At 37.9% G+C, this 21,800-nt stretch overlaps 1 protein-coding gene across 2 annotated transcripts in view; it reads right to left on the minus strand.

Annotated features, from left to right (window-relative positions):
• Positions 1–21,800, minus strand: part of TOX3 (TOX high mobility group box family member 3) — a 121,824-nt gene that overhangs the window by 16,821 nt on the left and 83,203 nt on the right. Inside the window, exons 2-3 of one of the 2 annotated variants that reach the window (XM_005218800.5) lie at positions 16,653–16,718; positions 12,182–12,433 (exon numbers count right to left, since the gene is read on the minus strand). In XM_005218800.5, the coding sequence (XP_005218857.1) occupies positions 12,182–12,433; positions 16,653–16,718 (318 nt within the window). Of the gene's footprint in view, positions 1–12,181; positions 12,437–16,652; positions 16,719–21,800 lie in introns of both variants that reach the window. The other variant, XM_002694777.7, reaches the window with a different exon arrangement.

Raw genomic sequence — 21,800 nt, forward strand, 5'->3', positions numbered from 1 at the left:
ATCCTTTCAGACTTCTTTAAATCTAACTATTTTAAAATATCTGCAGGCAACTCCAGAGTATTTTAATTCCAATGGTAAAATAATCAGTTAACTGGTATGGCCACGAAATATGAGGATGTAATTTACACAGCCTTCTCATTAACCAAGAAGCCACTGTGCTTTCTTTACTCCCATGCCCATGAACATCAGCAGGTATAGATACTTGACAGGTGCATCCCAGATGTACAATATTTCAGAGGAATCTCATGGTCACACAGAAGGCCATGGGGTTAGATTTTTGGCTTTGTCCACTCTTCCTGAACTCCACCTGCCATTTATGCATTTATGATAGACCTAGTTGCCTAAGAGTTCCTGTTGACAAACAGCCAAGGTTCATGAACAAGGAACATCGACTGTGTGTTTCTTCGGATCTGGGACCTGTGCTAAGCTTAGTGTGCACTTTCCAATCCAGTCCTCTAAATAACTTCCTGAGTTAGATACTATTGTACCTATGCTTGGATAAGAAGGATCCCCTAAGCCACAGAGGTAGCTGGGGTGACTGGTTGATGGAGAAACCGTTCTCTAAGTCCCATGGACAGAGGAGCCTGGCGGGCTACAGTCCATGGGGTGGCAAAAGAGTCAGACTTGACTTAGCAACTGAACAAGGACACAGCAAAGGCGCCATGGTGCCACCACTGCTGGCAGCGTGTACTGACAGAGTGGGAGATGAAAGGGCTCTGAACTCTGTGCCATCACCACCCTCCTTTAACAAAAGCAGCTCCATTTTTATTTGTTTTATATAAATTGAGACTCATTTCACTAAAAGAAAAAAGGGGGGGGTGGTTTCTGAATTGGGGACAGTGTGAAAACCACTCCTGAAGCATACTGGTGGTGGTGGGGCCACAATCTTGCCAAAACTTAGAGCCATCCACGTGGTCTTCAAATCCAAAAAATGCTGGCCCACCTTTCTTATCTCCCACAGGACCATACACCAAGGACCTCTAAAATATTGTCAGGTAACCTGTGAACCACATAATCAATGCAACCAAATGTGCTAGCATCTACCATGGTCCATTGTTATCTGATAATAACTTCCTACGTGTGAGGATTATAGTATAAGAAGATTAATGGTGAAAGTATCTCTTTAGAGAATCAAGTTCCTTTAGGGTCACCAATTATTAACAACCTCCTTGGGGAACCTGATGATCCTTAACAGCTCCAATCATTTTCTATTTCAAAAAGTAACCTTAAAAAAAAACCTCCTGTGATCTTAGGATTTCCACTTAAGAAGAAAAAGATGTCAGCTCAGTTGAAAAGTATTTATTGAGCACGTACGATGTAGCAGGCCAGCGACGCCAGTATACCAATGCTCATATGTTTCAAAACTAGAAAATTACCATGTGATTCTTTTAAACATGACTCTATTTAGACAGAATTTAGGATGGACTAATGAATTTATTAATACTATAAAAAAATGTAGGCAAGAATAATTCATCTATATTCCTCCAAAACAGCTCACCACTTTTCCTAGTAGTAATGATACTACAGGGCTTCCCTGATGGTTCAGTCAGTAAAGAATCTGCCTGCAATGCAGGAGATGCGGGTTTGATTCCTGGGTTGGGAAGATCCCCTGGAGAAAGAAACGGCAACTCACTCCAGTATTTTTGCCTGGGAAGTCCAATGAACAGAGGAGTCTGGTGGGCTACAGTCCATGGGGTTGCAAAAGAGTCAGACGTGAATTAGCAACTAACCCACCACCACCACCACCACCACCAATGACATGAGATGGAAATGTATAACCATGGATATAGCCCTAAGACATTTAATGTGTTTTTGTAAATCATTAATCTTGCTTATTAACATTAAGCATTGAAAGATTTACCAATGATCACTGAAAGACAAAGCAACTACTGGGTTATAAGAGATTCTATTATCACATCCAACAAGAAGGACTGAATGCCGGTAGCCTTTTTGACTCTTCATACAATTATGTTTTATATGGAGAGTTCACTTGTATCGTTTCCTAAATTGTTCATCATTGGAAAGCAACTCCTTCTTTCTTCTTATCTCACTTTGTCTTCTAACTGATAATATTAGATAAGAGTTTGTCAACCTCAGCAGTATTGACATTTTGGACTGGATAATTCTTTGTCGGGCAGACGCATCAAATCCTTTGCTTGCAATGCATCTTGAGCATTGTAAATGCTTAATAGCATCTCTGGTCTCTATCCACTGGGTGCCAGTAACCTCCCCTCCCCACCAAGCTGTGACATTCAACTGTCTCCAGACACAGCAAAATTCCCTGATGGACAAAATCTGCAATGCCCCATTTGAAAATGATTTTATTAGAGAAATATAACAGAAATCATCTTCTTGTGGGGGAAGAGAACTGGGTGTCCAAAATTAGGTTCTGTCTGTAAAAACAGAACATATGTGCATAAAAAAGATTCAAACTGTGATAAATATTGTGGAAAAATAAAAAGGCTTTGGAAAAATAAAAAGGCTATGCAAAAAAAAAAAAAAAATTTATTCAGGAGAGGGTAGCTATATTTGATTCGGTTAGTAGGAAAGGCCTCTCGAAGGTGACTTTTGAGCTGATACCTGAAGAGTAAGAAGAAGTCCATCAGAAAATGGGGAGAAAGTATGTTCCAGCCAGAGGGAAGAGCATGTGCAAAGTCTGAGATGGGAGAAGGCTTGTCATGCTTGAGAAATGAGGAGGCCAGGAAAGGCAGGAGCGGGTTAGGCAAGGCGAACAGCGAAGTGCAGTGGGTTTGGGAAGGATGGGGATGGGCCAAATCAGGTGAGGTGGGAAAACTGGGGGATGCTCCCCTGCAGAGGTGACCCACTGGGTTGAGTTGTAAAGGATGAGTGGAAGCTAAGAGAGCTAGAAAAGAGGGAAAAGCATTGTATGCAGAGAAGAAGAACATGTCAAAGTCCCGTGGCATAAGGGAGCACATGTGTGTGTGTGCTCGCTAAGTCGCATCTGACTCTTTGTGACCCTATGGACTACAGCCCACCAGGCTCCTCTGTCCAAAGGATTCTCCAGGCAAGAATGCTGGAGTGGGTTTCCATGCCCTACTCCAGGGGATCTTCCCGACTCAGGGATCAAACCCGTGTCTCTTGAATCTCCTGCATTGGCAGGCAGGTTCTTTACCACCAGTGACACTTAGGAAGCCCTAAGGAAGCACATGATGGATAAGAAGAGGTCCGTGTTACTGCCCAGGAAAAGCAAGGCTTGCTGTGAAGCTGGAGAACAAGTAATGGCCATAAGTAATGGGTCTGTAGTCCATTCTGGGTTTTATTCACAATGGAGAAAGGAGCCATTGAAAGTTTAAAAGCTTGTACCTATTTAATGACATCATTCATCCCAATAAATATTAACTGATTGTACTTGATGGGCAACCCATCAATTGTGGACAACTTGGATTTAATTATAAATAGTATAAAGAGCCTAACACCTCAACTTATTTTTTTAATTGGTATGAACTTTTTTATTTTTTGTAGAATGAAGCAATTTTTAATTTACTTTCTAATAAAAAGTGAAGTGAAAGACTCCCACTTGTGTCCAATTCTTTGCTACCGCATGGACTATACAGTCCATGGAATTCTCTAGGTCAAAATACTGGAGTGGGTAGACTTTCCCTTCTCCAGGGGATCTTCCCAACCCAGGGATCAAACCCATGTCTCCCACATTGCAGGCAGATTCTTTACCAGAGGAGCCACAAGGGAAGCCCAAGAATATTGGAATGGGTAGCCTATCCCTTCTCCAGTGGATCTTCCCAGCCCAGGAATTGAACCAGGGTCTCCTGAATTACAGGTGGATTCTTTACCAACTGAGCTATCAGAGAAGCCATAAATTTTAATTTTCTAATAAAAATTAAACTGTAAATCAATAAAATATATATGATAGCTCCTAAAAGCCCAGGCTCCTTTATTTTATGTTTTTTGATTCTCATTAGTTATCTATTTTGTATATAATAGTGTATATATATCAATCCCAATCCATCCCACACACTCCCTCCCCTCCTTGGTATCCATACATTTGTTCTCCATGTCTGTGTCTCTATTTCTGCTTTGCAAATAAGCTCATCTATACTATTTTTCTAGATTCCACACATATGTGTTAATATATTTGTCTTTCTCTTTCTGACTTCACTCTGTATGACAGTTTCTAGGTCCATCCACATCTCTACAAATGGCACAATTTTGTTCCTTTTTATGGCTGAGTAGTATCTCATTGTATACATGTATAACATCTTCTTCAGCCATTCCTCTGTTGATGGACATGCTTCCATGTCCTGGCTACTGTAAATAATGCTGCAAGGAATATGGGGTGCATGTATCTTTTTGAATTTTCATTTTCTCTGGGTATATGCCCAGGAGTGGGATATGGTAGCATGATTTGAAGAGTACTCAAGCATTTGCAACCAGAGAAGATTATTCAGAATGGGCAGGTCACAGACTTCGAACAGGAAGCACACTGCCTTCTACTTGCCTATAAATACCATTTGACAAAGTCTTTGGGCAATGATGCCTTGATGGTTTGTCTATGTCTTCATGGGCAGAGTGCTTAGCTGAGACTCGCTCCTCTTTCCACCTGATGAAAGAGCCTCTTTGTCGTTTGTTTTTTAAAAAGGAAACCAAGGAATGGATGTTTTGGGTAGCGGTTCCTTGTTTTCTTCAATTGCCTGAAATCCATTCTATTAATGAACATTAATCATTGGAGCAAATGGCTAAAAATCTGAATAATTTTATATTAAAAAGGAAACTTTAGCTCGCTAGCATAAATTAGAAACTGGAATCACCACGATCGTTGCAATGCCAGGTAAATACTAAGTAAAGCAAATAACAACACAGTCCATCTAAATATGGGGATCTACCTAAGATTTGGGGCCAAAGTTCTGCTTTCTCCTTTTGAAAAAGGATGAAAGAGAGATGTGAAAGACTAATTAGCCTCAAACTGAGACTGCCTCCTTGATTTAATCAAGACTGAAAGAGGATGAAAAGTTGAAAAATGTCCCTACTGTGTAAATCACGATCTCATATTACCATGTCCATACTTCCTAGAAGATACCTGGGGTTTGAGGGGATGGGGAGGGGAATGGAAACAGTTTGTTCTTACTACCATAGCCAAGAAAATTCTACTTCCTTTACACATTCACATTGTTTCCACTCCTACTTTCAGGACAAGGACCAGTCCTTCCACGAAGTCCTCTCTGAGTACATTTCTCTTTCCTTCCCATGCCTGACATTTATCTCTGTGATACATGCTTGGTGATACATAATCACAGATCCTCCTGTATTGCTTTCTTGTTTCTTTTACAAAGTAAAAGATATTCAAATAGATTTTATAATTTTAAGTACCACACATTATTCTATCAACCATTACTCAGTACATTGGTGCTTACTTCCATCTTTGAAAGTACGCCAAAGGATTTTATCAAAAGGAATTTTAAAAATCTAAGATGCAAATGTATTTAAAGCATCTACCATCTGCATTTACAAACAATATTCTCTGTAACAATTCAACCTTACGATTTCATAATAAAGAACATCTAATTAAGAAGCAAACAGCCCAAACATATTAGCGAGTGTGACTAAATAAATTTTCACAATGTGTTATTTTAATCAATATTTCTTAAGAAATGGACCAATTAAACAATTATCAGTAATAAAAATTGCTTTGTATTTATAAATATCAGAGAACTACAAATAGGAAATCCAATAATTTTAAGCTCACTTATTTATATTCTAGAGCAATGTTAAAATTTTATTTGCAGATAAGCAATTAATTGATACTTAGGCATAACTAATGTATTCCTAACCCAAATAGAACCTCAAACAAATAAAGTTGTGCCAGATGCATACCAATGATAATTACAGACCTACATACCATAAACTTTATATTCATCAAAATATCTACACTGAAATAGATAATTTTTACTTAATAACTACTCTCAGGGTTATAATCAAACATACCTACACTTGAAAGTTTTGTGAAAAACAGTCTTCCCCAAAGATAATTAATAGCTTCTCAGCAAAATAAAAATTTTAAGAGTTTATGACAAAACAATGGTATTTTCTCATACACCCTCTAACTCCCTTTGTTTTACCAAGCAGTCAGCTCTATATTGATTTTATTTGATCCTAAATTAAAATTTTAAAGATTAATTCTATTTTTACAGCTGTTGATGTTTTAAATCCCCTTCCCCTCCATTTTTATTTAGTATTCAACGTACACTCTTAATAACCAATAAATATTCTCTCATGATCCTTTCATTCATTCATGTATTCAACAAAATATTTATTGAGAGCCTCGTGTGTTTCAGCACAGACGCTTCTAGGTCTCAGGATGAACTAATAGCAAAAGAGACAGGCAAGGAGGGGAGGACAGGCCTTAAACAAGCAAAGAAGGCTGTCTCCTAAGGGCAACAAGGGCTGTGAACACAAGAAAGTGAGGCAACAGTACAGGAGTAACTCTCATCCCTCCAAAAGTTGTTTGAGAGCCTTCCCGGTGGTCCAGGGAGCCTCTCAGATGGTGCAGTGGTAAAGAATCCGCCTGCCAATGTAGGAGATGCAGAAGTCGTGAGTTCGATCCCTGGATCAGGAAGATCCCCTGGAGGAGGAAATGGCAACCCACTCTAGTACTCTTGCCTGGGAAATCTCATGGACAGAGGAGCCTGGTGGGCTCCAGTCCATGGGGTCACAGTCGGACACGACTGAGCACGCGCATACACACTGGTGGTTCAGTGGTTAAGAATCCACGCTGCAATGCAAGCCAAGTCCAGTTCAATCCCGGGTGCGGGAAGATCCCACATGCCACAGGGCAGCTAAGCCCATGCGCTGAAACTACGGAAGTCCACACACCCTAGAGCCCACGCTCCAGGACAAGCGAAGCCACTGCAATGAGAAGCCTGCACACCTCAAATAGAGAGCAGACTCTGCTCTCTGCGAAACTAGAGAAAGCCCATGAGCCGCAACAAGGACTCGGTGCGACCAAAACTAAAATAAATACATAAATAAAAATGTGTAAAATGGTCTGTCTACTGTCCCTAACCCACAGGGAAGTACTGCCAATGCTATAAAAGCTTATAACTGTAGCTTATATGTTCAAATGAGACACAGGGAAATAAATCATAGGCTAACTTTTTAATAACATGTTTCTTTGAATGTGATAAACCAGCCAAGTCATCACAGGTTGCCCTTCACAACAGCTAATTGGGTTTAGCAGAAATTTGGAACATTCCCCTCCTTCAATACATGATCCTTTTAAAAACAAAAACATGATCCTAAAGTTAACTCAGTCTTAAAGAGAACACTCCGATGTTCAGGCTCAGGAGGTACGTAGAGCTATGCATGGTAAAAGGCTATTTGCTCTACCAAGAAAGGCAGCTTGTAAAATGTCTGTGGCCTTGGTATTTTGAGCAGACGATTGTCAAGGTGTAGTAACAGCTAAATTAAAGTTGACTCCGAACAACATGCCTCTATGAAGCAGTCATCAGACTCTGCATTTTTGGTATTACATGGAAGAGACACTGCTAACCAAAAACTCAATTTATAAGTGATCAGTCTCTAATGATTAAGAATATATAGCACTTAGTAGGTGCTCAGTAAATGTGTGCTAGAGTTAATATGGTTTCAATTTTATAAGTTGGACTTTTAAGAGATGGGTCCCACTGCATTCAAAGTGAGTCATTTTGCTTATGTAAGACATGCCTTTTCTACTGTTAACTTACCATAAGAAAATGTTTCAACGATACTTGACCAAAAATAAACATTATTGAAGTAATCGTTCAATTTGTATGAGAAACTGTTGGTCCCCTCCAATGGCTAAATGGTGATCGTCCAGCGGAATTTAGCTTTGCCGCTTCTATTGACAATAGCAATGAACATGTCCATAACAATAATAAGGGCTTGTTTTAATAGAACGTTCCACGCATTAAACACATTAATGACCCATGAAATAACTGTTTTATCTGTAACACATTAAGCAACATTGCTAAAACAATGTATTAATTGAAAGTGGGCTATTTCTCTTTTAAGATTTTGGAAAGTACAAAAATGGCATGAAAGTTATTTTGTGAAAATAAAAATAATCCAGAATTAGACCCATACTAAATGACGATATGAAAAATAAAATTTTCTAAAATAAGCCTGGTAATTTTAGAATTATTTTGATACACTTTGATTTTTCTGATCAAAAATGATGTCTGCCTGGATTATGTCTTAAGAGCTTTACGAATATTTTAAAAGCTGCTACTTTTTCTTCTCTGTGTGCATATCTTCTATAGGACTTTTTTTTTTTCTCCTCTCTTATTCTCTTTCTTTAACAGGTACAGAGACTACCATACTCAAATTTACCTCCCTTACTTCCATCATTTTCAATTTTCTAATACTATGTTTGATATAACCAGAGCACCAGGAGTCTTTTCTATAAATATATGCTGTCACAATTAGGTCCAAAGCAAATACCAAACAGAAAACGTTGGTCCTTCAAACATGAAATATAATGTACAAAGAAAAAGTATGTGAATTATCAGTGTGTTTTATAAATTCTCTTTGGGGGGGCATCTAAAATATCAGACTAGAGACAATTATTTTACTGTCTGTTTCTTGGATATCAAAGAGAATTTTGAAATTCATCAAAGCTAACCTTCTGTTATGTACAACAGGCTAAGCTGAAAAGAATGTTAACAAGTTCAATTTTCATTCAATCAGCACTACTGCTCTCTGAAATGTTTCATTGCAGGAAAGAAATAAAAATAATCTATATGGTAATTATGAGGATGAATCCCCCAGTAACTTTCAGCTACATGAAAGGTCAGTTCTATTCAAGATATTTTATCAGTCCCCTGCACATACTCCTGTCCTGTCATTTTAAATCTGAACAGCATTTTATTTTCCCATTTACAGCTACCTGCAGAATTAAGTACTTAAGCCAAATAAGAAAAAAAAAAAAAAAAGAAATGTTGAATGCTGGCAAAGGCTATAATAGCATAGAGATAAATCGTTCAGCTGCTCTCTCTCAAGCCTCTAGGGCTGCAGATTTTTCTTCTCCTGGTGCACTGTGGGTATTCAAAACTTGTTCAACATGATTTCATTTCATTTCAGGCACTGCCTGAGAAAACTAAATTACAGAATCAATCATACAGAAGGTCAGAGTGAGACTTCATTACAAGTATTGCATGCTTGCATGAATATCTTTCATTTATGACTGACCCAATATGTCACAATAGCTGTCTAGTAAAAATAATCCACTTTCTGAAATTGATGTACTACTGATGTCAATGCTACTCAGCAGGCTGGGCAGATTATAGAGAGGTGTTAAAAAAAAAAAAAAAGAAACCCTTTGGAGCACATGTTGTAGATTTTTAGGATTGCCATCTTTGGTAGATTAAAATAATTTCCAGATGATCATCTGAACTGACAATAATGCTTAGAGGTAAAAAGAATTTTTAACCAAACTATGACTGTTGATTTTGACTTGCCAACCACATCCTGTTTGAAAATACACATATCCACAACAAGCAAATCAAGGTTGTTCTTTGAAGTCACAAATGCATCAGATTTCAATTTTTTCAACAATTTGCTTTTGAATACCAGGGCATTATTTGCATACTTTGAAATGGGAACGCTAATCATTAGACTCTTTTTAATCCCCCCCTCTTTTCTTTTTTGTTCCTGCTTTCTGTTTTTTTAAATATAACGGCAGAAATTTAAAGAAGATAAACATGTTGCCAACAAAATGCAGTTAATCAGTAATGTAACAAACTGTCACTCTCTAAAGGAAAACCAACGAGGCTCTGAAGAAAAGCTGGTTCAATACTACACAAACAAGCTGGCTTTTCTGCCTACATGATAGTCCTAATTTACCATAGCAATTCTTAAGCGACAGCCATACTCATTAGGATAATAAAACTTCTTAGTCGCATAAGGTACGAAACAGCCAGTGCACACTGGGAACCTGAATGCATGATGTATAAAGTATTATTTCTTATTTTTCTGGTGACCTTCCTGAGGGAAATCTCCGAGGAGCTGCCGTGGAGCATTACGATGTCGCCAGCCATCTCGGTGCCCGGAGGGAAATATAGAAGAACCTTGACATAACCTATTTTTAACCATGCCTCTGGCGATTCTGAATTCCAGTTTATAGGTGAACATGTCAGGTAGTACATAGAACAAAGCCAACGACACGTTGTATTCATCGTAATTCTGTCCTGGTACATTTTATTTTTTCCAACATTTGTGATTTAAAATCCCATGACATTTCTTCAAGGTGAAATTCTACTCGAATTTTCAACAAGATTAGTTTGTTTCCAGCCAAAATAAATATCATTCAGGTTCAGCAAAACTTCAGAAAGGCACCAATAAATGTGATGAGATCCACGTAAACACCATGACAACCGTTTGCACTTAGCTAAAGGACTTCTACTTTTCAAAATCAATGAAATAATTCAACTGCGTGAGTGATTAGCAATACATTACAAAAGAAGCATTAAAAATTGAGTCCTCTCTCCCAACGCCACTCCATGAAAGCATTGTTCTTTAAGTGTATGTGAATATCATAATTATTTTATGATTCCATCTTTAGTTCTTTCCAATATAGTAAATTCAATTGACCATGAAATGAAATTTCATAGTCAAAATGCCTCCTTTACACTTTTTTATAGCAGCAATAACAGTTTTATAGCTTTAAGGCAAGGTAATTCATCAGATGTTTAATTTAAAGGCAGATTCTTATATTATTAATAAATATTTACCAATTTAATAAAACACACATTTTAGCATGCATTATATGGTCTTTTAACTATTTCCCTAACTTAAATGAGCCTCGCTGAGCATCTATGAATAATGGTGAACCCTGGGCAAACTCCCTTGGCAACTAAACACCCTTTTTATTTTTATTATTTTCCAGGCACAACATTGCAAGGCTGATTGTAGAGAGACAGAGGACAGAACTCTCCCTTCCAGTGTCAAAGGGACAGAAATGCAAGAAAGTCCACAGGAAACAATTATTTGAGATGGCGAGGAACATTTATGAATACTTAATGACCATTTCCGGACTGTTCCTTGCACTCTTTTCTGACAAAAAAGTAAAAATAAAAACCCTGATGTTCAGCTCAAACACAAAAGATCACAGGCAAAGAAAATTATGTTGCTGCAATCCTATTTGGGAAAGTAATCTTATATTTCAGAGCACACACTGAATCTTTGCACTGCTAATCCACTACATATTTTGCAATCATCTGCTGTTATCTGGGGAATTAACAATGAAACCAATAAACATCACTGGCATGGTCATAATGCGCAGAGAAATATGTAAACAAGCAATAGGATTTGTTTTTTGTTATACCAACACATCTGTTTCATTTTATCAGGGTTTAAGGAAAAAAAAAAAAGCCCTATAAACTATTAATCTTGTTTTAAAACGTCTGCTTCATACTTCACCTAGATAGACACCCAATGCCTTATATACTATGGTAGGGAAAAAACAGCCCCAGCAGAAGAGTTTAAAATATTTAAGTAGATTTACTCTGGTGATTGCTAACTATAATTGCACACCAAGAAAAACAGAACCAAAATTATTGCATTAGTAATTTTGGCTCTCTGGAGTGCCTTATTTGATGTTTACAACAATAAATAACACAATTAGGTATATTTCACAAAATAACCCACTCTATACTTTCCTCTGCTGGTTATAAACAATTATTCTTTTTCCCTTTCTCTGTATCACAGTTTGATATTCCATTTCAGGTAGGAGCAAATCACATATCATAAACATGACGCTTTAATCCAACAAATGCAAAAGGCCTGAGCCCTGGTAAGGGCTCCCTTTTTTAAAAACTCTCCTGGGCAAACTTTCAACTCAAGGACATATCTCTGTCAAACCAAAAGCAAGGGAAAATTGGCTGCTTTCAAACCAACGAGTCAGACTTCTTTAAAAAATCAATTCAAACCAGAGGATCTTGTGGAGTCCTCCTTTTTCAAGTCAACCAACCCAATGCCATCTTGTCCAACACCAGAGACTGCTCCACTATCTGCCTTTAAATGGCACCAGGAGGAACAATCTGCATGTCCACCAGTAGGCATGTCCACCAGTAGACAGGCATGAGCATGTTTCAGAACATGGGCTCTCGGATCTTTACCCTGTGAAGTTCAAACGATAAGCAAAATACTTTCAAGCAGTAAATTTGCTGCCTACCATATGCAACCCACTGCTATGAAGCACGCCATCTTGTTCCACGAGATTTCTTGAGATTGTTATGGAAGGAAGATCCAGGCTTTGAGGGGGAAACTGGGGCGTGAATTCACTTCCCTGGGAAGGCAATGGATCGCTGAGGCCTTGAAAGGGCAGAAGGACATCAGGCATGCCCAGGGCGGGATCCGACTCTGGAGGCGGCGTGATGGGGGGTATTTCAAACTCCTCATCCCCAAGGCTTGGTGTATGGAATGTCTGCTAAAAGGAAACAAAATATAGATATCTTCATATTCTGTTCCTAGATCTTATTTCTCCTTGGAGGGAAAAAGAACTATGTCACAGGAAAACACTACACAGATAGACCAAATATTTATTTCTCAAATGAAAACATCTTAAACACAGATTTCCATATATAAAGTTTTGCTGATCATTCTGATTAAAGATTTAAGTCTCATTATCATATGGTTTTAATGGAGTATCAGTATTAACAGTTTTTTAATGCGTACTTAATTAGCAACATCTGTCTTTGTTGTTAGTTGGAGCACCAGCGACATTAGATTTGGCTATATAACAAATTGCCACTTTATTGATATGTTAGTGAAACAGCTCAAACGCTTACATTATCCACATGCTTCATCAAATGCTGACGATTTTGTGGAGCGCACACACAACATTAATCCAGAAGTGAACATTACACATATTTACTTTCTGCCACAACATATAAAACGAGTGATGTCAAATGTATGGTTTGCTTTTTTAAATTTCCTTATTGGTATATTGCCAAGCGCAATACCTGATTCTATGGAAGTTGTTACTCTTTGTAATAAAGCATTTTATATAAGGATCATCAGAGCATATATATCCAGGGCTTTTATTTAAACAAAAAGGAGAATTTTCTTTTACAGGAAGATTTTTAATTTGTATTTATCGGAACACTTCTCTTCCGGTCTTCAGTTTTAAAACGCCATAGAAGGAGCATAGAGATGTATTGATAGAAATGTACTAATTCCATGGATGTCACTCAAGTACTCTCTGTTATTTCTCAAGACCTAAGTAAATAATGGATACTTTTTTCAGTGCTACTTAGACCCTTAAAGATAGTATTTTCACATAGGACGTTGGGGTACAAATTAGAGCTGCCTGCTGAACCCCATTAACTATCTTTCTTAAAATAGAACTTCGATTTTGTGGGAAGAGGGGTCAGTGTCTAGAATATTCTTTTTGGTAGGGTGAAGCAGTTACTCAGATACTTTTTATTTCCAGCTCAGAGGGTCAACATTATAGTTCATTTATTATTAATAGCATTTTTTGAAGACTGAATTGGTGCAAGATAATTTGAATCTACTATAATTGGTTAAGAAAACTAATTAAGAGCTGAAAATCATCCTTCTTCAAGCTATCAATGATGATGTAACTTAATAACCATTTGAAAGAAAATAGAAACAAACCCAAGGGGAGAAACACACACACACACACACACACACCCCATTTCTTGTCTATAGAGCCTGTCAACTGCTATTTGTATCTCACCAGAAATAAAGAAGTCACAAGCTATGGGTGTCTGTGGCTGGGCAACTGAACATCTTGAGTTTCTCCGCAGACTCAGTAGATGCAAAACATGAGAGAGAAACTGCACATTTGAAAGCTAGAGTGAAATATTAGATTTTCTGACATATTGATTCCAAGAACAACTCCCCAAAGATGTCAGTTTCCGACTGCGGTACCCCGAGTTCTCAAACACAAAGGATGAATTGGCCACAAGCGTGGCTGGCTAATGAATGTAACCCTATGGCTGCATTTGCTGTTATTTTGGCACTAATGTGGTCTAGTAACAGATGCAACTGTAATTTGTGACTCATTTGCTACCCCATTACTGCTTAATGAAATCTAACATATCACATTAACAATACGGATAAACACTCATTCTTGATATGTGGCATTTGGCTGTTTTCATTACCACTGTAATTAACACTTGAAATATTATTTCAATAAATATTTAAAGTACTTTAAAAATGGTCAGGGTAATCATGACATAGACAGAAAACATAAAGCAAATGTGTGAATTTCAAACTCAGAGCATCCTGGTCCCCATAGTGTTATCTAGTGGGTGATATCTATGGGAAGGGAATCAGTTTCAGGCACAATTTTGACTTCACAGCATCAAACCTAAAGTCTTCCTGAATGAGTTTGCACTCATTAAAATGTTAAAAAACCAAATAAATTTACTTTTAATGCTTTTAATGAAGTGATTGGGAAATTAGGCACATACTCTAATGTAGCGTATTAACGTTAACTTGGGCTTTATTTTTTGCTCAAGAAAAGATGTACAGTGAAATCATCACATAGGATTATTTTTTAAACTTGAACATAAAGCATGTCTTTTGCTAGGCAGTTAAAATTAAGGAGATTTTCATTTTTATTTTTGTTAAGGCATAAAGAGATCTGACATATAATATGTCCCTCTAGTATATTTTTTAAAGAAATTAATTTTGACCTAGAATTCAATATATTACTATTTCATAATCTAATAAAACAATGCCATAACACTATATTATGTAACTAAGAAAAGGCTAAAACCTTAAATGACTTTTAAAGAGAGGTAATCCATGAAATATAAAGTTAAGCATTCCTTAGAGAAAACAGTAATCAAAGCACTGGTTGTCTGAGATAATAAAAATAACCAAGTATGGCAGCAACCAAAAAAAGACATTGACTTCTGCAACTATGCCATATGACCAATATCAGATTAATCAGTTAGAGTTTATATAATTACTTTTTACAGATATTGACTTTCCAGTGTTTACCTTGTACATGTTAAAGTAGTATGTACATGGTTAAATACCATCTGTACTGAAATGTTCAAAACATTTGTTCCTTTTGATAAAAATGCAAATCTGGAGAACTGTTGTATCAACATATAACAGCCAATGTCTGACACGGTGAATTATCACAGCTGGAATTAAATTGTCTCTGAACAGCTGCTGGCACTAGAGCTTTCATCAATGTTTGATTCAAATGTAGGGAAAAAAATCCTACAGAATGAAACATCATGTTGTCCTTACAGATGGGGTTTGTGCTCATTATCACAAACAACACAGCAGCCAGTGCCAAACAATATTCCCTTATCTAGCAGTCTTCTTGGTTAGAGAGATGACAGTCACTGCAAAAATGATTAATCTACGGATACCCTTAATTCTTGATTCCCCACTTTTTCTACTAATTTTGCCAAGTTCATTTCTTCCATACCACTTGCCTCCCTGTAACAGAGATCATTTACGAAGCCATTATGATTTTCATTCTCTGGGGTCAAGCTGGTTCAGTTTCCTATATTTGAATGTATTTGGAAAATGAAGAGTTTTTATTATGGGCATTGCAAGAGGAAATGTTCCATTTGGATCAATTTCACTTCTGCTTGTTTTTGTTTCCTTAAATCTCACACAGTCTACCACTTTCAGGAAAACATTTCTTGATCTAATCGAGATGGAGGTTTTTCTGGAGGGCAGACCAATGAGCCCAGGGAGCAGCCCTAAGTCATACAGTAAGGAATGCAGTGAAAACAGCAACAAAAATATGTTCATTCCACATGCACTGATAACCTTCACACAATCTCATGGTTTCCCACCATGGTGCTGCCTTTTGATTCCATCCCTCTATTTTCCTAGCCCTGACAGAGTCTTGGAGCATGCTCATTCATTCATTCATTCAATTCATATTTACTGAGCACAGGTGGTGCTAGAGGCAAAGAACCTGCCTGCTAATGCAAGAGACATAAGAGACGCAGGTTTGATCCCTGGGTCGGGAAGATCCCCTGGAGAAGGAAATGGCAACCCAGTCCAGTATTCTTGCCTGGAGAATTCCATGGATGGGGAAGCCTGGCAGGTCAGTCCATGCGGTCTGCAAAGACTTGGACATGACTGAAGCAACTTAGCAGGCAATATGTGCACAGCACTGTACTCAACTGTGGGAATCTAACAAAAAAACACTCGTTTTACATCAACCCACTGAAGACCCAAGAAATCATGATACCATTCTGCCACATCATTCCCAAACCATGGCAACTCAATGAAATTATTCCCAGAGCTGTGTGAAGCTTAAATATTTTCTATTAGAAATGCCTTCCATCCTAGCTTCCAAAATAACCCCTATCTGCTTAAACACCAGTATAGGTTGGATAGTCTCTCTTTTCTTATATGTTTACTTCTGTTTGTACCTATATATTTTTTTCATCAAGAGGTGTGTGTGTGTGTGTGTGTGAATTACTAACACTTGTAACAGCCTACAGACGAGTGATAAAGACTTGTCAGGTTATTTTCTCTTCCAATAGGTTTTTCTCATTTCTCCTCCAAAGTTGTTACCTTGTGCCATGTAAGAGCGAGAGTGAGATAAATTCAATACTTGGCTTTTCCCTTCAAGCCTTTTAAATGATCTAAATAACACACAAAACATGAACAGACACATTAAGACAGACACCTACCTCGCTGGCTGCAAAGAAAGCGTTGTTTGCCTCAGCCATATTCATGTAGTTATTGTTATTTCCAAACTGAAAGAAAACACATTGTTTTATGTTAATATGCAGTGTCATAAAGAATGCTGGGGATTTACTTAGTGCTCAGATGGGATCTGGAAAGAACATTGGGGCGATGAGATAAAAGGGTGGTCTGACTCAGACCAAATGTGAAGTGTGACAGGTTTCAGAGCACTATATGCTACATTCTGTCGGCTGACTCCCTCAGAAAATAGAGCATCGAGTTGAGCTTACGCGATAATTCTAGAAAATAGTGTTGTTTCTCATCAAGACTAACAGCGAAAGGAGACAACTATAAACACTTGGCCAGCTGGTCACTAGTGGGTGTTGTTTATCGAACTGGCATTTGTCAGAGGTTAGCAGGAAAAGAGTTTCCAAGAAAATCACCTTGACACATTTTTAAAGCATGTTGGGACTTCATAGCTTACTTTTCAAGAACAAATGTCACAACTGTGGGTAGATTAAAATGTGAATTAAACTGAATAGAATTCAGTTCCCAGGACTCAAATTCTATTTTCCCCTGAATAGGGTGTGGCATGAATATAAATAAATAATAAGACTAAAGAATATCTTTTAAACCTTCAAATAGAGTTTAAAACGATATCTATATCCATCGGAGCTGTTGAAAATAGTGGTATTTAATCTCTCAGTATAACATTAAGTGCAAAGAGGTTTAAAAAATAAGCAGGATCCCATGAACACAGCAATTTTTATTTAATTCCCTAACACAATAGCCCATTCAGACCATCACAAATAAGACTGTATCAGCATTTCAGACATAAGCTCTTTCCTTCCAGAGACCTGTTATCAAAATGTAAAACTTGGATTTTGGCAGAAATGCATTTTCAGGTTCAGATGGTCTAAGAAGACACATTTTTGTTGCTTTAAACATTTCTGTTATCAGTCTGGCAATGCAGAGAGGCTCTGGGAACAAAATTATCTGGAGCTATATTATTTTCAAGATTTTTAAATGGTTAAAGAACGCCCTTCTTTTTATAAAGTGTATTATTTCCTCCCTTTCATGCATCAAATAACACATAGGTTTGGTCTCCAAAGGGTGAAATGTATATCCATTCTCTATTATAAATACAGCTAGTAATTATTTAAAGTAAAAGGTGCAATTTTCCCAAGGTAGACAGATAGATACAAATACAAAGATTGATAAAGACAGAGAATAAATATAAATACAGACATACAGATATGAAAGACCCACAATAAACCCACAAATCCTCCTCTCAATACACCCCCAAACACTTATTTCTGAGGGGCTCTCATCCTCCAACTCTGAACCTGTAGGATTCGTGCACAGAAGCGGGATTGACACGCTCTACTTTATCATGTCAGGGATCCAAGAACTAAGCAGGATTTATAAAGAAGGCTCTAATGGTTCCAGAACGCTGTTACGGTCTACAGAAGCAAAATCCCACCCCGTAAACCGACACCTAAATACATCCTCACACAAGGAGCCCTCAGATTCATTTGGATAAGTATCTTTATGAGGATTTCTGAAAGATGTACTTGTTAGCGCTTAAGAAAGCCCTTTATCTAGCTTTTCTGAAGGCATGTGATATCGAAAACACGTGGTGATGGGTTCACAGCTGTCTACTTATCTCCGAACTCATCAAGTTGCATACATTAAATATGTACAGGTTTTTTTTGTATGTCTATGATACCTCAATAAAGTGTTTCAAAAATAATTTTAAAATTAAAAAAAAAAAACACACACGAGCGGGTACATGCACATACACATATATTCTACGCTCCGCGCTCCGCCCCCGCCACCCGCCCATTTTTCCACAATGTTAAGTACACGCAAGAGAAGGGACAGGAATTTCTGTTGAATGAAGGATTTTAGAATTAAGATCTCAGGCCTCCATTTCAAATGTTCTTTTTAGGGTTTTTATGAGAGCTTGGATCACGATGTATATTCCGTGTACCAACCCTGGCTCCCAACCTACTGACAACAGCCTGTATCACAGCCTTACTGTTATTTAAATGTAGGTTTTGTTGGGGAATTAGAAATCCATTTAAAGCAAACAGCTCATTATCAGAGAGTTTTTTTTTTTTTAAGATTAAACTCACTTATTATCTAATAGCACCTAAAACAACAAAGAAAAATAAAATGGCTATTAAACGAAGGGCTTAAACAATTCAAAAAACAAATTAAGCTTAGAGTGAAATAAGAACTGGGTTAGAAATCCTCTTCTGAACAGTTAGTATGCGAATGTAATTACTGAAGAAACTACAGCTAATCAGCTGTGAATTGTATCCATTAATTAGTATTTGCCCTGGAGAAATGAGAAAAATCAGTAACAACTCGGGCACGGTGGTGCGTTGATGAGCCACGGGCCGGCCCCACCATGGTTACTCAAGCAGGTGGCTTCAGTGGTCCACATAATTTGAAAAGCTCTCACCTGAAGTACTGAGCTGGCATTACAAAGCACTCCTTGCATATCTTTTGTATCTATATAAGGCCTTAATGAATGGCTTTTAATTTGGAAACACTTGGTGATCAGGCGGGAAGAGTTATAAATCATTTCAAATGGAAGTGAAGGTTTCTATTCTGTTTGGGGTAAAAATATCTCCTCTGGTTTGGAACTGGAGGGTACTCAGAAGGAGAAGAAAAAAAAAACAAACCAGGATGCCCAGCTAAATTTCCCTTTCAAATATACCACTGTATTTAAAATGGATAACCAACAAAGACCTACTGTAGAGCACAGGGAACTCTGCCCGATGTTACGGGGCAGCCTGGATGGAAGGGGGACTTGGGAGAGAGTGGATCCATGCATATGTATGGCTCAGTCTCTGCTGTTCACCTGAAACTACCACAACATTGTTGTCAGCCATACTCCAATTTGGGCTTCCCTGGTGGCTCAGTGGTAAAGAATCTACCTGTCAATGCAAGAGTTGTGAGTTCGATCCCTGGGTGGGAAAGATCCCCAGAGAAGGAAATAGCAATCCACTCCAGAGTTCTTGCCTGGGAAATGCTATGGACAAAGAGGCCTGGTGGGCTACAGTCCATAGGGTCACAAAAAAGTAGGACGTGACTAAACTCCAATATAAAATAAAAATGAAAAAAAAAATCCACTTTATTTTAGTATAATTATGTCCCATGCAGTATTGGGGGCATACTTATACTAAAAAAGCATTTATTTATGGGGGACTCGAATTTAACTGCAGGTTGTATGTGTTTATCTGCTAAATCTGGCTACCCTCGTGCACTGATGGACCTGACAAGAAAGAACGGGATCCCATGGTCACTGGCTTTACCTTATCAAGTAATGCTAGCTTAATTTTATTTTCTTTTAAAACATGACCTCTGGATTTTGTTGTGCTTCTTTTGTGTAAGAACCAATTTGATTCTGAGAGGGAAAAGTGATCATTTGGGGCAGATCTCTAATATAATGACCCCAGAACAATTAACTTTAACTGAATTGTGTACAATTAGATTTACATTCTAAGAGACAGTGACATCTGTAAACACATTGTATTACAAAAACTCTAGGTCCACGAGGGAAGGGGCCTTGACTGTGCTCACCTCTGTCTGCCTGAACTAACAACAATGCCTGGCATATTATAAGCCCTCCGATATTTGTGGAAGGGAGGGTGATCATATTTTAATTTCAGTGTATCATAATCACCCATCCGAAGTAGAACAATTTTACCCCTTATGGGTTTTTTATGATGATAATGATAATAAAGGTTTACCCAGGGAAGTCCTCTACATACATAATTAATATTTCATTTAACTTTCCAGAGTGGGGCCAAATGTAATTTATTTTCCCAACAAACAGAGAAATAAAATTACTACCCCTACTTTACAGATGAGTACACTGAGGCTTCTAGGGAGTCAGGAAACTTGCCCCAAACACAGATTCAAGCAGTAAAGTCTGACATCCCTCCTGCCTCATGCCTCTGCTCAGTTGTGTCTGACTCTCTGCAACCCCATGGACTATAGGCTCCTCTGTTCGTGAGAATTCCCAGGCAAGAATACTGGAGTGGGTTGCCATTTCCTTCTCCAGGGGATCTTCCCAACCCAGGGATCAAACTTGTGTCTCTTGCATCTCCTGCATTGGCAGGCAGATTCTTTACAACTGAGCCATCGGGGAAGCCCCTCCTGCCTCATAATCTGTATCAATTACATTCCAATTGCAGCAAAAACTTGAATATTTCTCTTAGTGATCAATTTCAGAACTTCTTTTTTAATGATCTTACTCAAAGCTTAAGTTTCCCAGAGGGTAACTCATTTACTAAGTCTAGTAAAATGCACTTCAGGAAAAGTATTACAAAAACCAATGAATTTGGGAAAGGCTGTGGATCACTGCCCTCTCTTGGATGAGTCACAGGGCTCCCTGTAACATTAAAGATTGTGAGACGTCCTGCAGTTCACTCTTCAGCAAATATTTATGTGTTTACAATGTGCAAGACATGAGACAAAATGATGAAAAAGATGACAAGGTTCCTATTTGGATGGAACTGACATTTTTCTTTAATTGAGAGCTAGTAAACCCAGCCCCACATAAACTGGCTGTGGAACACTTCATTTTCCCCCCACAACACCCTGTGGGAACACACTCTGGGACACCTTGTTCCAAATCCTTTATTGACAATACTGTCTTATTTTCCCTGAATCCGTCTTATAATAACTAATATCCTAACTTTGCACCATGGTAAAGTTTAGGTATTTTACTAATCAACTAAATATAAGTTTTTGAATTAGACATTCTAAGTCAAGATGGTTAGGCAACACTGACTCAATGGATATGAATTTGAGCAAGCTCCAGGAGACAGTGGAGGACCGAGGAGCCTGGCGTGCTGCAGTCCTTGGGGTCACAAAGTTGGACACAACTTAGCAACTAAACAAGAACAGCAACAACAAGTCACCTTAATTTGGTCAATTTCCAAACTTTCTCAGTGGTAACTCTTCACTAATGTTCCTTCCAAGATCCTCTACTCAATGATAACAAAGTTCTTCTATGTGATTTCAAGAGTCAAAACAAAATATGTCAAATAGATTAAATGAACCTGTAGGTGAAACAGAATTAACTACTCTAAAGAGCTTTCAAAATTGTTATGAAAGAAACAGGCTAATTCAAC

Source organism: Bos taurus, chromosome 18 (genome assembly GCF_002263795.3).
Source record: "Bos taurus isolate L1 Dominette 01449 registration number 42190680 breed Hereford chromosome 18, ARS-UCD2.0, whole genome shotgun sequence".
Classification (NCBI taxonomy): Eukaryota; Metazoa; Chordata; class Mammalia; order Artiodactyla; family Bovidae; genus Bos; species Bos taurus.